Source organism: Echinops telfairi, unplaced genomic scaffold, assembly GCF_000313985.2.
Source record: "Echinops telfairi isolate 266 unplaced genomic scaffold, ASM31398v2 ScPeMD7_7424;HRSCAF=8462, whole genome shotgun sequence".
Classification (NCBI taxonomy): domain Eukaryota; kingdom Metazoa; phylum Chordata; class Mammalia; order Afrosoricida; family Tenrecidae; genus Echinops; species Echinops telfairi.
The window spans coordinates 47,759,031-47,777,415 of record NW_022111324.1 but is presented as its reverse complement, the minus strand read 5'-3'; the positions used below and the strand labels follow the sequence as shown (position 1 = coordinate 47,777,415).

Sequence of the window (18,385 nt, the reverse complement as noted above, 5' to 3'; positions counted from 1 at the left end):
TAGGTTGTTATCTGCTATCAGGGGGCTTGCATGCCTCCCAGGATAGTAATTGCCTGCTTTATTGTATGAGACACCAGAATGATCAAACCTGTTCAAGAATGAATTGTACTGCCCCTTTCTATGACGCATAATGCTGTGATGTATCCCCCTAAAGTAATATAATGTGTGGTTAGCAATAAATAAGGAGGCTCCCTAGTTCTCAAGAGGGCAGCTGAGGAAGGAGGGCTGCTTCCCATGAGGGCAGCTCCCATGAGGGTTGTGGACGAGAGGGCAGCTCCCGCGAGGGAGGCGGCTCCTGCTCTGGCAGCGGGGTTCCCCCCACAAGGACCACCAAGCGGGGGTCAAAATTTCCTGGTTAGCTATTATGTGCATGACACTGTGTTCTTTGTGACTACCAAACCCCCTGCCATCAAGCCCACGCCGACTCTTCGTGACCCTATAGGACAGGGGAGAACTGCCCTGTGGGTTCTGAGACACTGACTCTTTAAGGGAGTGGGAAACCCTTCTTTGTCTTTCTCCCTCGGAGCAGCTGGTGGTTTCAAACTGCTGACCTAGCGGTCAGCAGCCCAACGTGTAACCACTACAACAGGGCTCGTAGCCTCAACTACAATGCCTCTCGGAAGGAAGATTTTACTTAGGATCGTTGGGCTCATGTCATGCAGCTACCCACCAAAAAGAATTCCCCACAAAGAAGCACATCCTATCGCTCTTCATCCTACATGGGGTTCTGCCTCATCTTAACAAATCTAAACATCTATTAAGGATTTGTCATGTGCCTAAAGCTGTGAATGTAATTGTGAACAGAACCGGTCTCCAAGAAGTCACAGTCTGAGTAAAGATATATTATAAATTACTAATAAAGATTAAGATCAGAGGCTGACCAGGAGCACAAACCTGGGTCTGTGTGACTCCAGAGCCCATTCTCTTTAGCCAGCCCCAAGAGGATTAAGTCCTACTGCCGCCAACCTCTGGTGGCACTGTGGTGGCAAGCACTATACTATAAAACCCAAGGTTCAAATCCACCAACTATCTGTTCTATGAAGATCGGCAGCCCCGGAAGTCAGGTCCAGTGTTTCCCGAAGTGGGCGATACCGCCCCCTGGTGGGCTCCTGAGCAATCCCAGAAGGGCTACAAAAGCAGGGCTTGACACTACCCTGGGTTATGGGCAAAAGTTTTGAATTGCCAGGGGAGCGCTAAGAAATTTTGTTTTCTGAAAAGGGGGGCGGTATGCCACATAAGTTGGTGCACCTATGCTAAGGGTCACTATGAGACAGAATCAACTCAATGGTAGTGGACTGGGGTCTGGTCTGGCTGTAAGTGCAAATGAGCCCTGTGGTTAAGCATTCGGGCCCTAACTGAGAAGTCAGCGGTTGAAATCCACCAGCTACCCCGTGGGAGAAGGATGAGGCTCACAGGCTCGGGGTCCCTAAGGAGAAGGTCATCGGGTCACTCTGAGTCAGAATGGACTGATGGTGATGAGTTGGATTTGGTTTGGGTTTGTTTGTTTGGTCTGAAGTAATCCATTGTAAGTAACGTAGACCTTCTCCTTGCATCTAAATGACCCCTAGATTGGGTACCATCCTTGGAAGATACGTAAGAATTGCCCATCTCTAATCATTTTCTGTGTTCTGTAGTGCCGATGAGCGCCTCAATCTTCCATAGCGCCTTCCACTCTGGCTGCCTGTGTTGGGAGCAATGTAGGCACTCGAGCTGGGGCAAGGAATCTGCAAGTTTAATTCCGAGTTAGAAAAGATTTTATCTTTTCTGACAAACTACAGGAGCCAACCCACAAATCTAGTCCGCTGCCTGTCACATATTAGGTGATTAATAAGTATTTATGGAAGGAGGAAGGAACTATGAAGTTGAAGGTGACCCCTACCTACTGCCATCCAGTCGATTCCAACACAATGTGATGGTCAGTTTCCGAGACTAAATCTTTCTAGCATCAGCAAGCCTTAGCTTTCTCCAGCGTATTAGCTCGCTTACGGACCTTAGCGAAGAACACCCCATTGCTTTGTCCAAAGAGCAAAAAAAAATACCTCACTGCCATCAGTCAGTCCTGACACACCAAACCAAAATCAAATGTACTGCCATCTAGTTGATGCCGACTCACAGTGACCCTGTGGAACAGGGTAGAGTTTCGGAGGGTGAGTTTTGGAGAAAGTAACTGTTTAAGGGAGTAGAAAGCCCCGTCTTTCTCCCCTAGAGCGGCAGCTGGTTTCGAACTGCTGACCTTGCCGTTAGTGGCCAAACAGGGCTCTATAAAATGATTAGATAAGAAATTTCCAGTTCAGTAGATAAGGGAAGGAATTCGGTAGCCCTTCTTCCCCAGAGATCCCTCATTCGCACGCCCAGGTTTGTGATTGGGGGTGCGGTTCTTGGGAAGTGGAGTTTGGAATTGGACAGTGGGAGACCGATGCCAAGGTCCGTCAGAGTTGACGATTGGAGCAGAGCGAGGAGGCGGGGCCTGCGGTGGCAGGTAAGACTCCTGATTGGTTCAGGGGCCCTCGTCGCCAAGGCGCCGAGGGCGGGTGGGAGGCGGAGCCGGCGGGAGGGGCGGGCCCTCGGCGCGGGGGGCGTGGCGAAGCGGAGTGCGCCTGGGATTGGAGGTGGCCAGCTGGAGGCCGAGAGGAGGTGACGCGGCTGCGGAGGTGACGCCGAGTGGTCGCGCGCCCCTTCCGGCGCGGGGAGGGCGCTGAGGATCCCGGGCCGTTCGGCCACAGGCCGCCTCCAGAGCCGCGGGATGTAGCCAGGGGGACCGCGGCCCCCAGCAGAGCCTGCCGGCCAGAACGGCGGTGAGTGTCTGCAGGGTAGAAGGGGCGAGCAGGTGGATGCGGACTCGACCCGGGCACCGGGACCCCCTGGGCCCTCGGCCCAGGCCTGGGGAGCGGGCAGCTGTGGGGCCAGCCTGGCTCAGACTTCCCTAGCGCCCCCAAGATCGCGAGGTCCCCGCCTCGGAGCCGGCCGGCTACTCGGCCGTCGCGCTGGTAAACATTTCCGGCCCCTCCCACGGCGCGCCGGCCGCCCGGCGGTCTGGAAAGCAGTTTCGGGGCGGGTGGGCTGCCGTTCCCCGCCTCCACCCCGCGCCGAACCGTCCTGGTGAGTGTGGCTTGGGGCGCCGTGCTCGGGCCGGCCCGGCCGCCGCCAAGCCGGGCTCCACGGCTGCCGCGCGCGAGAGGACGGGAACGGGCCTGAGTCGCAGAGCGAGCCCCCTTCTTCGGTGGTCTGGGGAGCCCTGTCTCCAGCAAGTCAAACAGGCAGTACCCCTCCGTGGTAGGGGAGGAGGGGGGTCCAGGGCAAACCTACATGCTGAAATGTGCGTTGAATCTGAGTTATTTGAGGGGAAGATGGATTTTTATTCCTCAGTAAATCTAGGCTTGATGCCTAACATCGTATATTCGAGATGTTCGGTCATCTAAGTTTCTATATTTAAGGAAAAAGCAAGATACTTTCCTTCAGGTCTGGTGCGTCGTAGAGTGGGAAACGCAAGGCCGGGTACTTTGCTAGACCAGCCTTAGTGTTTGCCCGAGTATTGAGAAGACAGGCAAGAAAACACAGCCTGTAGGCCACAGTCTTAAATCTGAAACTTAAATCAGACTTGAAGACCTATCGTGGCAGGGTTGCTTTTCTGACCTGAAGTAGTTGGATCTGGTCCCTTTCTCTCTCTCTCTCAAAATGACAGTTGTGTAGCAGTAGTGATACCTTTGCTGTTGCTGAGCTCTCCTGGGATCTACTGAGTCGGAAGCTGCTCCGATGGCAGTGAGTTTGTTGGGATTTGGGGTTTGGGTACAGCGCAGGGAGTTTAGATGGGGTGGGGCTAAGCAGATTGCCATGTCAGAGTGGCTGCTCCCTGCCACTAGATTTCTTTATTCAGGCATAACATCTGTGGACCCGTCTTGTTGTGACTTGAGGAAGCAGGCGTTTTACCTGTGAAAATGCCCATCTGAAGATGATTCAGATTGTTAGTTACCAATCTAGTCACCTCATCGAAACTCACGGGGACCCTATCTGCAAAGTAAAACTGGTTTTCAAGCCCCTGTGGACTTTCCGAAGCAGATCACCGGTCTGTTTCCCAAAGCATCAGTGGTGGGTTGGAGGGTTAGGGGGTCCAACGCCATTGCCATCAAGTCCATTCACATGTGCGGACCCCCACAAAGCTATGCCTCATTGCCAGGTGGAATCTAAAAGCATTCTCTTCTAAGCGATTAAGAAATTACATGGTTCCCGAAAAGATTTTTGAAAAGCTAGGGACCACTTTGCCTGCAAGCCTGAGAGAATCTCAGGCAAGTTAACAGGAAGCAGGATTAATCCAGTAGCATTCCCTCCTCCCCTTCACCTATAAATAAAGTACCCTGTGTGGGCTTGTATGTCGTCTTCAGTCTAACTTTGTAAGAAGACTCCTTTATGGTAAATGGAGTCTCTCTTCCCCTGGAGCTTCTATTCTTTATGCCTTCTTGCCACTGTGGAAGAGCTTCCCACTGCTGGTCTTTGGGAAATCTCCCACAAAAACTTTCCTGATCACTCCCATCTAAGATGGGCCTTTACTTCTCAAATGGCTCTTGGCCTCTATATAAAGCCAGGCTGAGACTCTTAACGCTCTTGGTACATTCTCCTGCCCCTTCTGTTTGTGGTGAGCTCAACTGTCCTTAAGTCCAGAAACGTTAATGATAGCGATGTTTCCCCTGGTGCCACAACTTATCGAAGCTGTCACTTTTTTGTGCTCCATGACTGTTTGTTCCTACTGTCACCCACCCCACTTTATCTTCTCACTATACTCTAAAGTTGATGACCTCTGCCCGTTTGGTAATGCGGGGGCAAAAAGCATAATGGGTACTCACTGGGCTGTTAACCACAAGGTCAACAGTTTGAAACCACCAGCGAGAAAGATGAGCCTTGCTATTCCTCTGAAGCGTTACAGTCTCAGAAACCATGGGGGCACTTCTGCGTGGTCACCAAGAGTTGGAATCGATTCATTGGCTGTGAGTTTTTGGAATGTTAGGGCATGATTAAAGGTTTGAAGCTCCAACCCTTGAAAATGCCCTTCAGCCAAACCAGTTCCAAGTAATTGGTTTTTATGCGTGCATCTAGCTTACTTTTGTGTCATTGGGAATGCAAGAGTGCACAGCATAAACGAGTGTTTATTATGTAATGGTGTTGCCCAAATATCAGTAATATGTAGTGAGCTTGAAAGCTGTGTATAAACGCAGGGTGAAATGAAACTCCTTTGTATGCAGCTTTGTTTATTTGTTTGATTGTTTCGGCATGATGCTCAGAAAGCTTACCTGCCTGTGTTCAGGATGTAAAACAAAACAAATCTTCCTGAGGGTAACTTTAGCTGGAAAAGAGCTACAAAGAATATTAGCTTGATGATGTTTCAACTTCAGTCTCTTAAGTCAATGACACTTGGCATCAAGTAGTGAACTGAGGCCTCATTACTACATTTTGGTAATTTTCAAGCAAACCTTGACTTGTTTTTCCTCCACAGTAATACAGAACTGCAGTCTCTCACAAAGGGAGTGTGCAGAGAAGAAGGCACTGTGTTCTTCCGCTGTCTTTGTTGCTAGATTAGTCTTGCTTGAGAACTATCAGAATTAAGGTAGGCCTAGATAGAACCTTTCCTCGGACTCTGTCTTTGGGGGACAGGGACCCTAGATGAGAAACTCCTGGAAATTTGGGACCCTTGACTCCAGTGAAAGTATGCTCTCTCGCCTGGAAAACTTGGGACATGCTCACAGAATAACTGTCTCAGAAAACTGGAAAGGGAATAAATCATTCAGCAGACAGACTGGCAACGAAGAATTCATCTTTCCCCAAGTTTGGCGCTGAATTATTTTATTTGTAGGGTTACCAACATCCCTCTGCCCCCATAGCTTTACTGGATAATATCCTAGGCTTTGTCTTTTTGGAAAGCTTCATGGTAAAGATTTATTAGCTTGACTTGAATAAATCCCGTCAAAAACGTGCTCGGTGGAGTCTGGCATGATGACAATTTGCTACGCTGGGTGTGACAAGTTTGAGGAGAAATGTATTTCCTTCTAAAATAAGACATAGAAAGTTGAAGGTATATGTGCTCGCCTCTCCTGGGTGCTCCCAGAGTCAGTCTAACACCTTAGGGGTTTGTGCTGATTGTATAGAATAGAAAATAAGCAAACCCCAAACCATAGGGTCAGTACTAATTCCTAGTGCTGCTTTATAGGGTTTCTGATGCTGTAAATCTTGATGGGAGCAGATAGACTCATCTTTCTCCCTCAGAGCAGCTGGTGGGTTTGAACTGCTGACCTTGCCATTGGCAGTCCAACACTTAGCGGACCAGGGCTCCTTGGAGATTGAATGCTTACTTCTAATTCCCAGTTAGTTTGGAGTGGTTTCCCTCCACCCCCATCAAAACGGATAGTAAAGCCCAGCTGTTACTAATTCTTTCTTGCTAGACCTCCAATGACTCTCCCTGCCCTGGGTCTGTGTGACCACTGTCTAGATGGCAGAACTGGGGGGTGGGCTTTGCCTGCTTGTTACGCCATCTCTATCGCATGTGCCGCACTGCGTGCGGTCTTGTATGATGAACTGTTGATGGTGGCTGCTTTGTGAGATAACTAGCGCGGCTGAGGGATTTGGTGAGTCTGGGCGAGAAAACAGCGCAGAAGGCTATTAGAACTGGTGCTAGAGGAGATGGTTGGAATCAAAAGAATACCAGAAAGCGATTTGGCCTCCCAAGGAGGGAAAAGACTGATGATGGCCAAGGGACTCTAAAGCCAGCCTACAGAAATAAAAGGGCTTTTCAAATCAAATAAGAAAACTCGTGCGCATGTCCGCGTGGGTTCTGCGTCAGTTGTCTGTCCCCACACTATCTGTGCTGGTCTCTTAGTCTCGTGGTGTCAGCACTCAACGTAGCTGAACTAGGCAAAGTGATCTTTCTCGCCCCAACCCATCCCCCACCCCCTAACAATGGAGTTGCCTCCTTTGTTTTGCATCACCAAGTCTCTTAAGGCGTCTCTGAAGGAAATGGCCAGCCTTGCTCAACGTCATGTTTCGCCAGGCCCTGAGAATGACTGTGGGGTGCTAGGGCTGCCTCCGCCTGTTCACTGTTCAGGGACCGTGCTGACTGACCCGGACACACAAAAGGTGCGCACACCTTAAGCTAATGGCGAGTAGTAAGTGTATTAGCCCAGATGCTGCCCCGTTTGTTCCTTCATTCGTTTCTTGTTTGAAGTATGGGGCCTCGCCAACACGAGGGATATCTCGTATCCGTTGATGATCCCAGAATCTTGAGAGCAGAATTTTAGGGAGTCAGAGGCCTGTCTGGAAATGACTGGCGGTCGTATTAGTGGTGTGATGCCCTTCTCCAGGAAGCCAAGGCTATTTACCATTTGTGCTGGCAGGAGAGATTTGTTCTTAGTCAAGCTGTTGACTCGGTAGTCCTTGGCTTTGAGGAAATTCGTTTGGTGGTCAGCTACCGGAAAAGATTTCCTGCCATTTCTTCTCACGGGACTGCCTGTCTGAGGTTTCCAGGGGCCTCCAGCTTCCTGTTCTCGGCTCCGTTGTTGACTGTGACCTTGTTGGCATCCGCCTTGCCAGAGGCTCGCACGTTTAAAGGAGAAGGGATGTGAGGACACTTTAAGGGTTCGCATACAGTGAGCTCTTGTTCTTCCCTCTCTCGGACTACACTCCACCGTTGTCCTAGATCCAAGCTTACCGTTCACCTGACTGCAGAGACCCCAGGATGAATCCTGGAGAGGAACTTTGATGACTCCACTTGAGAAAAACCAGGGCTTTACAAGTCGTGGCTGGCTCTGAACCCTTTCCTCCTTTCCTCGCCGCTGCCCTTCACTTCTCTCCGAGGTCTGAGGGAAGACCGCTCCCTAAGGTCCAGCCCGCGGACGCATGCTGTGTCTGAGCCTTTTCCTAGAAAACAAGGCCCTGGGTTTCTCGACTTTCCTGCCATCTCTGTGTGTGCGTCGATCAGGTTTCCGCTAGGCTGGTCGGAGTGGGGCTCCGGTCATGGACTACTGTGCTTGCGGACAGGCTCTTGAAGAGCAGGTTGTGTGTGTGTGTGGCAAAGGGCAAGCCTGGGTCAGCTTCCTTGTCTTCAATTTCCTGCTTCCAGGTAAGCTGTTGCTTGCTTTAACCCTTTTGTGACTCCTGGGGCAGAGTGTCCACCCTCATTTCCAGCCTCAGGGTTTAGTGGGAAGCTTTTGTCCCACTTGTAGTCCATCTGCCACCTGGTGCGTGGCTTGTAGAACTGAGTGAATCTGATGACAAGGCCCTCACTCTACCAACCTCAGCCAGCGGCAGAGACCCCTCCGGATATAGGTCTCTCACTTGTATCAAAATCCATAGTGTTGCCAAAGGGTTTTGTTTTCCTGTTGTCCTTTCATTCAAGCTGCCTTCCGTGACTGAAAACATACAGTGTCAACAAAAAAATTCAAAGAAGAAAATAATTCCGTCTGGAAAGGGTTAAGGAGATGGGGTGAAAAGCTGCAGCCCACGTGTTGAGCCCTGATCTAATCTCATAATAGCGAATTAGTGGACTAGGGAAAATTCGCCCCCGCCGGGCACCCAGCCCACAGCAAGCTCCAACTCAGTCAGCATTGGGTGCCTCTCTGAGCCTGGGTGGGCTTGGAGGGATTGCAGTCCAGGGTGGGCCTCGGCTCTGCTCCTCCTTCTCAATACCAGCACTTCCTCGGGCCGCTTGAGAACTTTGGGAAAGGAAGACCAGCTCTTCTCCTCTCTCCTTCCCGTGCAAACGGAGTGGAGACCTGTGGGAGAAGGGCTGGCTCTCATTGAGAAGCCACATCTAAAGAGGAGCGTCCTCCCTGCAGGACAGGTAGCTGTTTTTCTGCGGTGACCACATGGTGCAATAACCCCATATCCTTGGAAGGTGAGCCACCAAGAGTGCTCTTTTCAGCCTTATCTGGAGGATTAGTGAGGTTTGGAACAAAAGTGGGAGGACAAGAAAGAGATTTCATTTCTGCAGTCCACTGGCCTCTAGCGTTGGGGGCAAGGAGGTAGCTTGCTTCTTCATATGTTAGCATGGAACTGTGGGAACCAAACTAGAAGGGGAGTGGCCTGCCAGCACCCTTCATGGTTAATGCCTGTGTTTCCTTGTAGTGCCGGCCACCACAGGGAGATCTCTGCCCCTTGGGGCTGAGAGACCCTCCGCCTTTCCTCAAGCTGAAGCGGCAAGGTATTGAGGTAGCAGCCAGATGTCTTCCCACAAAGGAGCGGTGGTGGCGCAGGGCAATGGGGTGCCTGCCGGTCACTTGGAGACGGACACGGTGGAACTGGCCGAACTGGGCCCCCTGCTAGAAGAGAAGGGCAAACGAGCAGCCACCAACCCAAGCAAAGTAAGTCCTCTTCCCCGGAGCCACTTCCTTGACCCGTGGTCTCTGTTTCTTCAGGAGAGCGCACCTCCCTCCCCAAAGGAGGATGCATAGTACCTTGAGAATGCCCCCGTCCGGTCCTTATCAGACTAGATAAGTATGTGTGTGTGGTTTGCCCACTGCTAGCTTTTGTGACTTCCCTCGTCGCGGTGACACCCCGAGTGCTTAGCACAGGCCCGAGATCCAGTAACACCTGCCGCCGCTGAGCCAGGTCTGGCTCCTTGTGACCACATACGTTAGCGCTCTCTAGGGTTTCCGAGACTTGAAGTCTCTGTGGGAGCAGACAGCCTCGTCTTTCTCCCAAGGCCCTCTGAAGTCCAGTAAGTAGTCAGCAAGTATCTGATGGAATGAAGAAGCTGTCAGAGGCCTAAGGAGGTTTAGGCCTGGTTTTATATCAAGTACCCTACAGCCCTTCCATTGATTATCTCACAGGCCGGAACTTAGTCACAGAGCCATATCCCGCCGCAGTGGACATTGGGAAGTACATGGAGTGTTCTTGTTGGGCAGCAGTCGGAGCTGGACCACTTGTTTACAGGAGAGAAAGAAAATAGCCCAGAGAAGGACTTGATATGCCGGGCTCGCCATCACTATAGGGTGGGGCCTTGAGTCGGAGAGAATAGCATCCCCTTTGACTGCGGGGCGCCCCAGTGTGCATGCAGGCTGCAAGGCTCCTTTGGCCATAGCGGTCCGTGCCCAGGCTTCTCACGAGACCAGTCCTAAAGCCCTGATGCCTTGGGGGCTCAGCTGTTGTAGCTGCCCCAGAACTATGAACAACATGACATTGTTAAGGGGATTTGTGAGACTCGGTGATTTGTTTTTCACTGTTTTGAGACTAGCAGCTTGGGACAGGAAAATATCTGGGAAATGGGGAAGTTGAGAACATTCACGGCCTTAGAAGATGGCGAAATTCCGACCAACTTAAAGCCCTGTGTGCTAATCCTGTGTCCCTCAGAAGCCAGGCTCAGTGAGCTTTCCTGTGTGCTGAACAAAGCTTTCTCTCCCACGTATATAGTGCTAATATAGGTGCTGCTAACCACAAGGGCAGAGGTTCAAATCCCCAGCCACACTGTGAGACAAAGATTCCCAGTCTCAGAGCCCTACATGGGATCGCAGTCCCCTCGCTGCAGTGGGTTTGTTTTTGAGTGCTGTTGTGTGCTCAGTCAGGTTTGGTGTCTGTTTTTTGGAGGAAAGGCCACGGGTCGGAGAGAGCGTGGCGTTGGATTTCCCTGGATCTCTCTGATCTCAGCTAGCCCAGTGTACGGGATGGCTCCCAGGGTTGGTTGGTTGTTTGTTCCTCCCGCAGACTGAAGAGGAGCAAACATGCCCAGTGCCCCAGGAAGAGGAGGAGGAGGTACGGGTACTGACGCTTCCCCTGCAAGCCCACCACGCCATGGAGAAGATGGAGGAGTTTGTGTATAAGGTGCAGCCTGAGAGCTTCTGTCCTGGAAGGGGAAGGGCAGCAGGGCACGGGGCTCCTCCCTCTGTCCCATGTTCAGACGGAGCATGCGTTTCGTTGGAAAGCTCATGCACACCTGTGGGTGGGTTTGTGCTTTGCTGAAGGCGCTGTGCTGGCCACTGTTCAAAGGAGCCTGGACATGGAGGGCCGCTGTGCGCCCGGGACCCTCTAACGGTCGTCACGAGGCCATGGGCTGCATTCATACTTACTCGTGCCTGGAGAGTGCATTTGTGCCTTTTGAGGAATCTGCAAATATGTAGGAAAGCACCTGGGTTTCACTGAAATTTCCATCCAATCCCTGGATTCCGTCTCTTCCTTGTCTGTGGCTCCTGGGTTGGAAAACTGTGCCTAAGACGATACGTCCCAGCCAAGTAGCAACTCAGAAAGTAATTAGGGGAAGGGTAAAGCAGGGGGCAAGCAGAACCTCCTAGAGGAGAGGGAAAATGAGGACTCTGCCTATTTGTGTTTGAATCTTCATTCTAAAAATCATAATTTAGAGTATGATTCTCTAATACCCATTTCTTTATTTTCATTTACTGTGTGTAGTTGGTTTTGAAATATCAAGTTGTTTAAAGGAAGTTACACTATGTTTTCCTAAAGATCCAGAATCACTTCTCAAAAGTACCTCCAGATGAACGAACATGACCCAAGGAGACTTCTTTAAAAAATTTTTAAAATGTGGGTCACTCGTGCTGTGCCTTGAATGCCTCTAGGGCCAGCTCGGTTCCCCACTGTTACCTCGCCTATCCAAGGTTTGATGACCATCCAGGCCAGCTGCCCTTCACTCCTTGTCCGTGGGGAGGCTGCTGTTCAGGCGTGGGCCTGGAGAGAGTGTGTCTGTTCTAGGTCTGGGAGGGACGTTGGAGAGTCATCCCGTATGATGTGCTCCCTGACTGGCTGAAGGACAATGACTACCTTCTGCACGGCCATCGCCCACCCATGCCCTCCTTTCGAGCTTGCTTCAAGAGCATCTTTCGTATCCACACGGAAACTGGCAACATCTGGACCCATCTGCTCGGTGAGTGATGGGCATGGGGAACATCCAATATCTTGTCTCCTTAGATGGCATGGGACTATATATAGCTTTTGCCCGTGGGGAGGAAGAACAAACGTGCTCGAATGGCTTGCTAGCTGGAATTGTGCCTTTAAATTGCCAGTGGCCTTAGTTGGCACTCGGTCACTGATCTGTAAAACCGGGGGAGGCAGGAGTAGAGACAAGAAGAAACAGAACTCTTTGTCCTTGGTGGGATCTGAGCAGAACTGCCCTAAAGGGAGACAATTTCTCCTCCTCCGAGATTTCCCATCGTCAGAACAAATTGCCCACGTGTCAGAAATGGATCTTTTTGTCTGAGCTCACAGGATCAGTGGTGTCATTTACTCTAGGAATTTTAGATGACAGTTCCCATTGCTACATCCTGTCGCTTGCTGATTTAATACTGTCAATTGTCTGATGCCATCAAAGCCCATTTGTAGGCCACTGGAGATCCCCTTGCAGAGGGGTCTCGGGGAGGAGACGAGCCAGACAGGGTGCGATGTAGCAACAATGAAAAATACAACTTTCCTCTAGTTCCTAAATGCTTCCTCTCCCGCTCCCACTATGATGACTCGAATTCGACCTTGCAAGTCTGGCTAGACCAGAGGGTGTACACTGGAACAGATAGGAACTGGAAACAGGGAATCCAGGGCGGATGACCCCTTCAGGACCAGTGGTGTGAGTGGCAATACTGGGAGGGTAGAGGGAGAGTGGGTTGGAAAGAGGGAACCGATTACAAGGATCTATATGTGACCTCCTCCCTGGGGGACAGACAACAGAAAAGTGGGTGAAGGGAGACGCTGGACAGGGCAGGATATGACAAAATAAACAATTTATAAATTATCAAGGGCTCATGAGAGAGGTAGGGAAAAAAATGAGGACCTGATGCCAGGGGCTTAAGTGGAGAGGAAATGTTTTGAGGATGACAAGGGCAATGAATGTACAAATGTTCTTGACACAATTGATGTATGTATGGATTGTGATAAGAGTCATATGAAGCCCTAATAAAAGGATTGAGAAAAAAAAAGCACACTTATTTTTTTCCAGCAGTTTTATTGGCACATAATTTACATATCATGAATAGTCCAATCGTTCAATCATATCAAGGGAAATTGTACAATCACCACCACATCTATCTTAGAGCATCCCTTCCCCCAAGGTTGAATCACCTTTAAAACGAGTTGTGCAGTCATGATCAATCCCCCTTCCCTACGTTATTTTTTTGTTTCACATGCTTTCTCTCTCCACCCCTCCCACCCCCACAGGTTTTGTGCTGTTCCTCTTTTTGGGAATCTTGACCATGCTCAGACCCAATATGTACTTCATGGCCCCTCTGCAGGAGAAGGTGGTCTTCGGGATGTTCTTTCTGGGTGCAGTGCTCTGCCTCAGCTTCTCCTGGCTCTTCCACACTGTCTATTGTCATTCTGAGAAAGTGTCTCGGACGTTTTCCAAGTGAGTGAAATATCATCGGTAGGACAAGACCATGCGCCATTGTGACCCCAGTGCTGACCAGGGGCTGGGTACTCCGGTGCCAACTAAAGAGTCCTTGCGACACGTGGGAGCGGCTGTCTGTTCTGTGGGGTGACGGTGCTGAAGCCTTGGCTCTTAAGTCCTTCATGGAAAACTCACTGCAGCCTTGTCAACAGATAGAATCATGGAGTATGTTTTCTCCCTGCCACAGTACAAAATTGTGACTCATCTTTTGTGAAACTTGAGGTGCCAGTGGGGTGTTTTCCAAGACCTTGTACCCAATACTAGCTTACCTTCCTGTTGGCCCAGCCAGCGCAGGGCGGGGTGAAGGATTCTGTGCTTCCTTCTGCCGGTGACCCTGCTTACGCACTCATCCAGTAAAGCTTATCTTGGCTGCCCATGCATTGCTGGGAGCCCCAGATGTTTGAGTGTCATGTTGGCCCTGATCCCCAACTCAGAACCTGGGTTCTGTTTGCTTGTAATTCTTCCCACCCCTTCACCCCAACCCCCACTCCCCCATTGCTACTGCTTTGGGTTGTGATGGTGGGAGGCCCCCCTCATCACCCCCAACTCCACTAATACCAGTAACTAAGAAAGTTAAAACAGAATAAGCCAGAGTACCTTTTAATAATACCCGAAATCCAGAGTTTGTTACCTGGAACTATCACATTTGGGGAATATTCAGAGCCCCTCCCAAGCGTGCTGGGAACCAGCTGGATTGTGATACAACTCCTAAATTTCTGCCCATAGAATGTAGCTGCTCTTAACAGGGAGAGGGACAAGATTCTGAGCTTTGAATCTCCACTATAAAAAGACACAGAGAACACAGAGACGCACGACCTTGTGGGATTTCACTGCAGGTAGCTGGTGTATGAGGGGACAAGGGTGAGCAAGGGGGCTAGCGGTGGTCAAGTCTAGGAGCAGGTGAAGAACAGCCTGTGAGCTGAGCTGTGACCGTGATCATTTCTCTCACTAATTTGTTTCATCTTTCGGCTCTTTTCTAGACTGGACTATTCAGGGATCGCTCTACTGATTATGGGGAGCTTCGTTCCCTGGCTCTATTACTCCTTCTACTGCTCCCCACAGCCACGGCTCATCTACCTCTCCATTGTGTGTGTCCTGGGCATTTCTGCCATCATTGTGGCGCAGTGGGATCGGTTTGCCACTCCTAAGCACCGGCAGACAAGAGCAGGTGGGTAGGAAAACAGCCTGTCAACCTCAGAGGTGTCATGGGCCCGTGGGCACAAGAGACTCAATCCTGGGCCCCTAAGGTTTACCACCCAAGCCCTGATTTGTGTTTTAGAACTTTCAAAGTAATACAGATTGTTGGATGTCAATTTCCCCCTAAATTTCATACCATTTCAATAGCATGTCAATAGGACCAATCATTACCTGCCTGGTCACTTGGCCTCAAGCTTAGCTATCTTAATATAATTTGTTTAAGACCATTAAAACCTGTAGCAAACCATCATTGTAGTAAGCTAAACCCTCAGCCATGTGGGTCACTAGGTTGGTGTCAGCCCAGGGTGTTGAGCAACACCCACAAACACTCCTACACCTACACCTGCCCTGGCACGGAGCCAGAGACATTCCTTTCCGTCCAGTGGTGAGCACTCTGGCCCACCCACTCACGCTCTGAATGGGTCAGGGGTGCCACCATGGGTCATTTTGATGTTGCCCCCACTGACAGTGTCGGGGCGTGTAATTCACAAGCACCTGCTGCTGCTGCTGCCCACAGACTCCAACTAGCGGTCAAAGTGAAGACACCCAGGCCTGTTGACTAAGGGATTAGAAGGCTTGGCTTGGTGAAGAGCTACTTTAATGATAAACACTGGTAACAACTAATGCCATCCCTCTGAGCGTAAACAACTTCGTTTGTGTTGTCTCCTCTGGGTTCTTATTTTCAGCCTTTATTACTTGCTGCAGCACCACCCATTACCACTCAGCTTCAGTCCTTTAGATTTCTTAAAGCTGCTGTGCTTTAAACCCTCACTTAAGAGAATTACATCTTTAGTAAGCGCCAACCGTGTTCTAGCACTGCTTAAACAGAGGTGGAAAAGGTCCGGTCACCCCTCCCTTCTGGTTCTGTGGCCTGGAGCCGTGTGTCGTGTCGTGTTGTATAGTGTGCTGGTGCTGCTGCCGCTGCCATCCTTTCTTCCCTTGCTATTTGCTGCCTAGTTTTGTGTCCCGGCAACAGCAGACAGCGTGTCATCTGCGTGTTTGATCTGCTCAAGTGGACAGAGTCCTGGCTCCTTAAAACTTTGGTGATCTTAAATAAGGAGCTTGTCCTCCTTTTTTCTGGCTGAGAGCCAGCTAGATTCTGTCCCTCGGCCATCAGGATTGACATAGCATTTTGCCTCCAGAGAGTGAGCCATGGCGGTGCAGTGGTTCTGTGCTTGGCTGCTAGCCACCGGCTTGTACCCACCAGCCACTCCAGGGGCGAGAGACATGGCATTGTGCTTCCGTACAGATTGACACCCTTGGCGACCAACGGGGCTGCCCTCTTCGGTGCTGTGGGGTTGCTGGAGGCAGAGTGGACCCTTCAGCAGGGGGTTTGCAGAGAGGAATAGGAGCACAATCTTCTGGAAGGATGGGTGGTTTGGTTTGGGTGTTCCTTAAAAGACAGTAGCTACAATAGCTGTCTGCTGATGGTCATCCATCTGGTGGACATTGCCTAAATACCGTATGGTTACACCAAAAAAACTCAGGTAGTTATCCAACAGGGTTAGATTCCAGAGAAGAACGGCGGCGCCTTTCACCTAGTGGCTGTTTCCTGGCTTCACAGTCCTGCATCTGTTTTGTTCAGGAGTGTTCCTGGGACTTGGCTTGAGTGGTGTGGTGCCCACCATGCACTTCACTATCGCCGAGGGCTTTGTCAAGGCCACCACCGTGGGCCAGATGGGCTGGTTCTTCCTGATGGCAGTGATGTACATCACCGGAGCTGGTCTTTATGCTGCTCGAATTCCCGAGCGCTTCTTTCCTGGAAAGTTTGACATCTGGGTAAGGCCTTGCTCTTCTCCCACCACTCTGACTGTGGGTGCCCTACACAACGATGAAGGGGGCTGAGGAAAGGGTGGGAAGACGCAGAGGGGTCATCTAGTGTCTGGGGCTCCATGCGTTGCGGGCGGGGTGTGTGAATCTTTGGGAAGAACTATTTTTCAGTTCTTTGGCAACATAGCCACTTTTGGGGTAACAAAAAACGTTTCCAGAGGAACTAGACGAGCAAATGCCCTCTTCCTGGTTGCTAGTTCCCCGGTGCCACTGTCTGAAAGCCTCTTCTTTTGTTCTGCAGTTCCAGTCCCATCAGATTTTCCACGTCCTGGTGGTGGCGGCGGCCTTTGTGCACTTCTACGGGGTCTCCAACCTCCAAGAATTCCGTTATGGCCTAGAAGGTGGCTGTACTGATGACTCCCTTCTCTAACTCTCCTCGCCAGAGGGGAGGAGGAGAAACTTCCCAAGTGCTTTGAAAAATAACTTCTTGACTGAAGTGAGAGGAAGAGTCCGAGTTGTCTGTTTCTAGAAGAAACCTCTCAGCAAACTTCGGTCCACTGTCACACCCACTGCACGGTAAACGTCCCATTTCCCTACCTGGGAAGGCAGGGGATGGTCTATCTTAGCCAAGGCACCTCGTCCCCTCACAGAGACAGGACTTTGAAGCTCATGTTGAGATTTTACCCCCTCTTCCAACCATTTTGGAAAAAAGTGATGAACTGGGACTCTTCAGAAATTATGTTTCTGGAAGAAAATGTCCTTCCCTCACCCCCCATCCGTACTTTGTAACCTGGCTTATCACGGGCCATCCGTTTTTGTAGCACACTTTTCAAAAACAATTCTAACCTGGCCCCACCTTTCTAGGGCCTGCATCCGCTTACACAGCAGGAGAGCAAAGCCACCAGCTCCTACAGAGCCCACCTCCTCATGGAGGTGTGTGTGTCCAGGCTGCACTTAACTTGAGTTTTAATTTTTTTTCCTTGGCAGAGTAATGTAAAATTAAAATGGGGAAAGATATTTAATATTTAATACTAAGCTTTAAAAAACCTGCTATCATTGCTATGTATCTTGATGCAAAGACTATGGTGATAATAAAAGAAAGTACAGAAGACACTTGACACTGAAAAGATTTGACACGTGTGGTCTCAACTGTTTGCACACAACTGCAGAGGCCTAAAAGCGATGCTCACTGCAGGTTCTACGGAGGCATACATTTGAGTGACAGGCACCGAGAGGCTCTATATGTTGGCTAGTCAACGAGCCTGGCAGAATTTCTAACATCTTGATACAGCTTTATTTTACTCACTGCACAGCCACTTTATTAGGAATATACTAGAGTTCCATTAAAAACCATCTTGCTTGATGTTGTCTCATTGGGGCCACTCCATCCTCCATGCAGTGGCGTGAGTTCTGTTCGCTGCAGAGTAAGCCCAGCCATGATCACTGCTCAGTCATACCGGCAGCTGGAGGGAGCGTTGTCTGGAATCGCTTCAATACCCAAGTTTGTACAACTGAGAGAGTAAGTGAGCCTTTAAAACATTAATCCAAGTAGGCCAACAGGAAAAGTTCCTCAACCTCAAGCGATAACTAAGGAATGTAATTAAAACCATAGTAATTGGCCAACTAGGTTGGCACAATTAAAGCCTAATATTGAATGTTAGCAAAAATACAGAACTATGCATTGGTAGAAGTGGTTTGGACTGATAAGCATATAACATAGAGATATTTCAGGAAACAGTGTAATTTGAGTTGTATCTGATAACTATCTCAAGTTCCTTCATTTTTTAAAAAATGCTGATTCTGGCCCACTAAATCATTTTTTTAAGTCATGAATGGATCGCAACTTTGAAAAACACTGACAGACTTGCACCCAAATGTCCACTGCAGCCATTGGTAGAAGTGTCCTTCAGAAAAAGCATGAAGGCCACATTTGGCCTCTGGCTCACAGGGCAGGGGTCAGACATGTCTCCACCTTTCACTCCTTTTTACCTTATTCTAATACTCTTCCCAGGGCCCTCCTGTGGTTGAGTTCAATCATTCATTGTGGTTGCCACACAC

General features: G+C 50.0%; 1 protein-coding gene across 1 annotated transcript; it reads left to right on the top strand.

The window, feature by feature from the left end:
- Positions 1-2,689: 2,689 nt before the first annotated feature.
- On the top strand, positions 2,690-17,456 carry ADIPOR1 (adiponectin receptor 1). Its single transcript, XM_004699815.3, has 8 exons — positions 2,690-2,795; positions 9,106-9,341; positions 10,681-10,797; positions 11,680-11,851; positions 13,132-13,318; positions 14,341-14,528; positions 16,143-16,336; positions 16,629-17,456. The coding sequence occupies exons 2-8, from the start codon at positions 9,201-9,203 to the stop codon at positions 16,755-16,757; spliced, it is 1,128 nt and encodes a 375-aa protein (XP_004699872.1). The 5' UTR covers positions 2,690-2,795; positions 9,106-9,200; the 3' UTR covers positions 16,758-17,456.
- Positions 17,457-18,385: the final 929 nt, after the last annotated feature.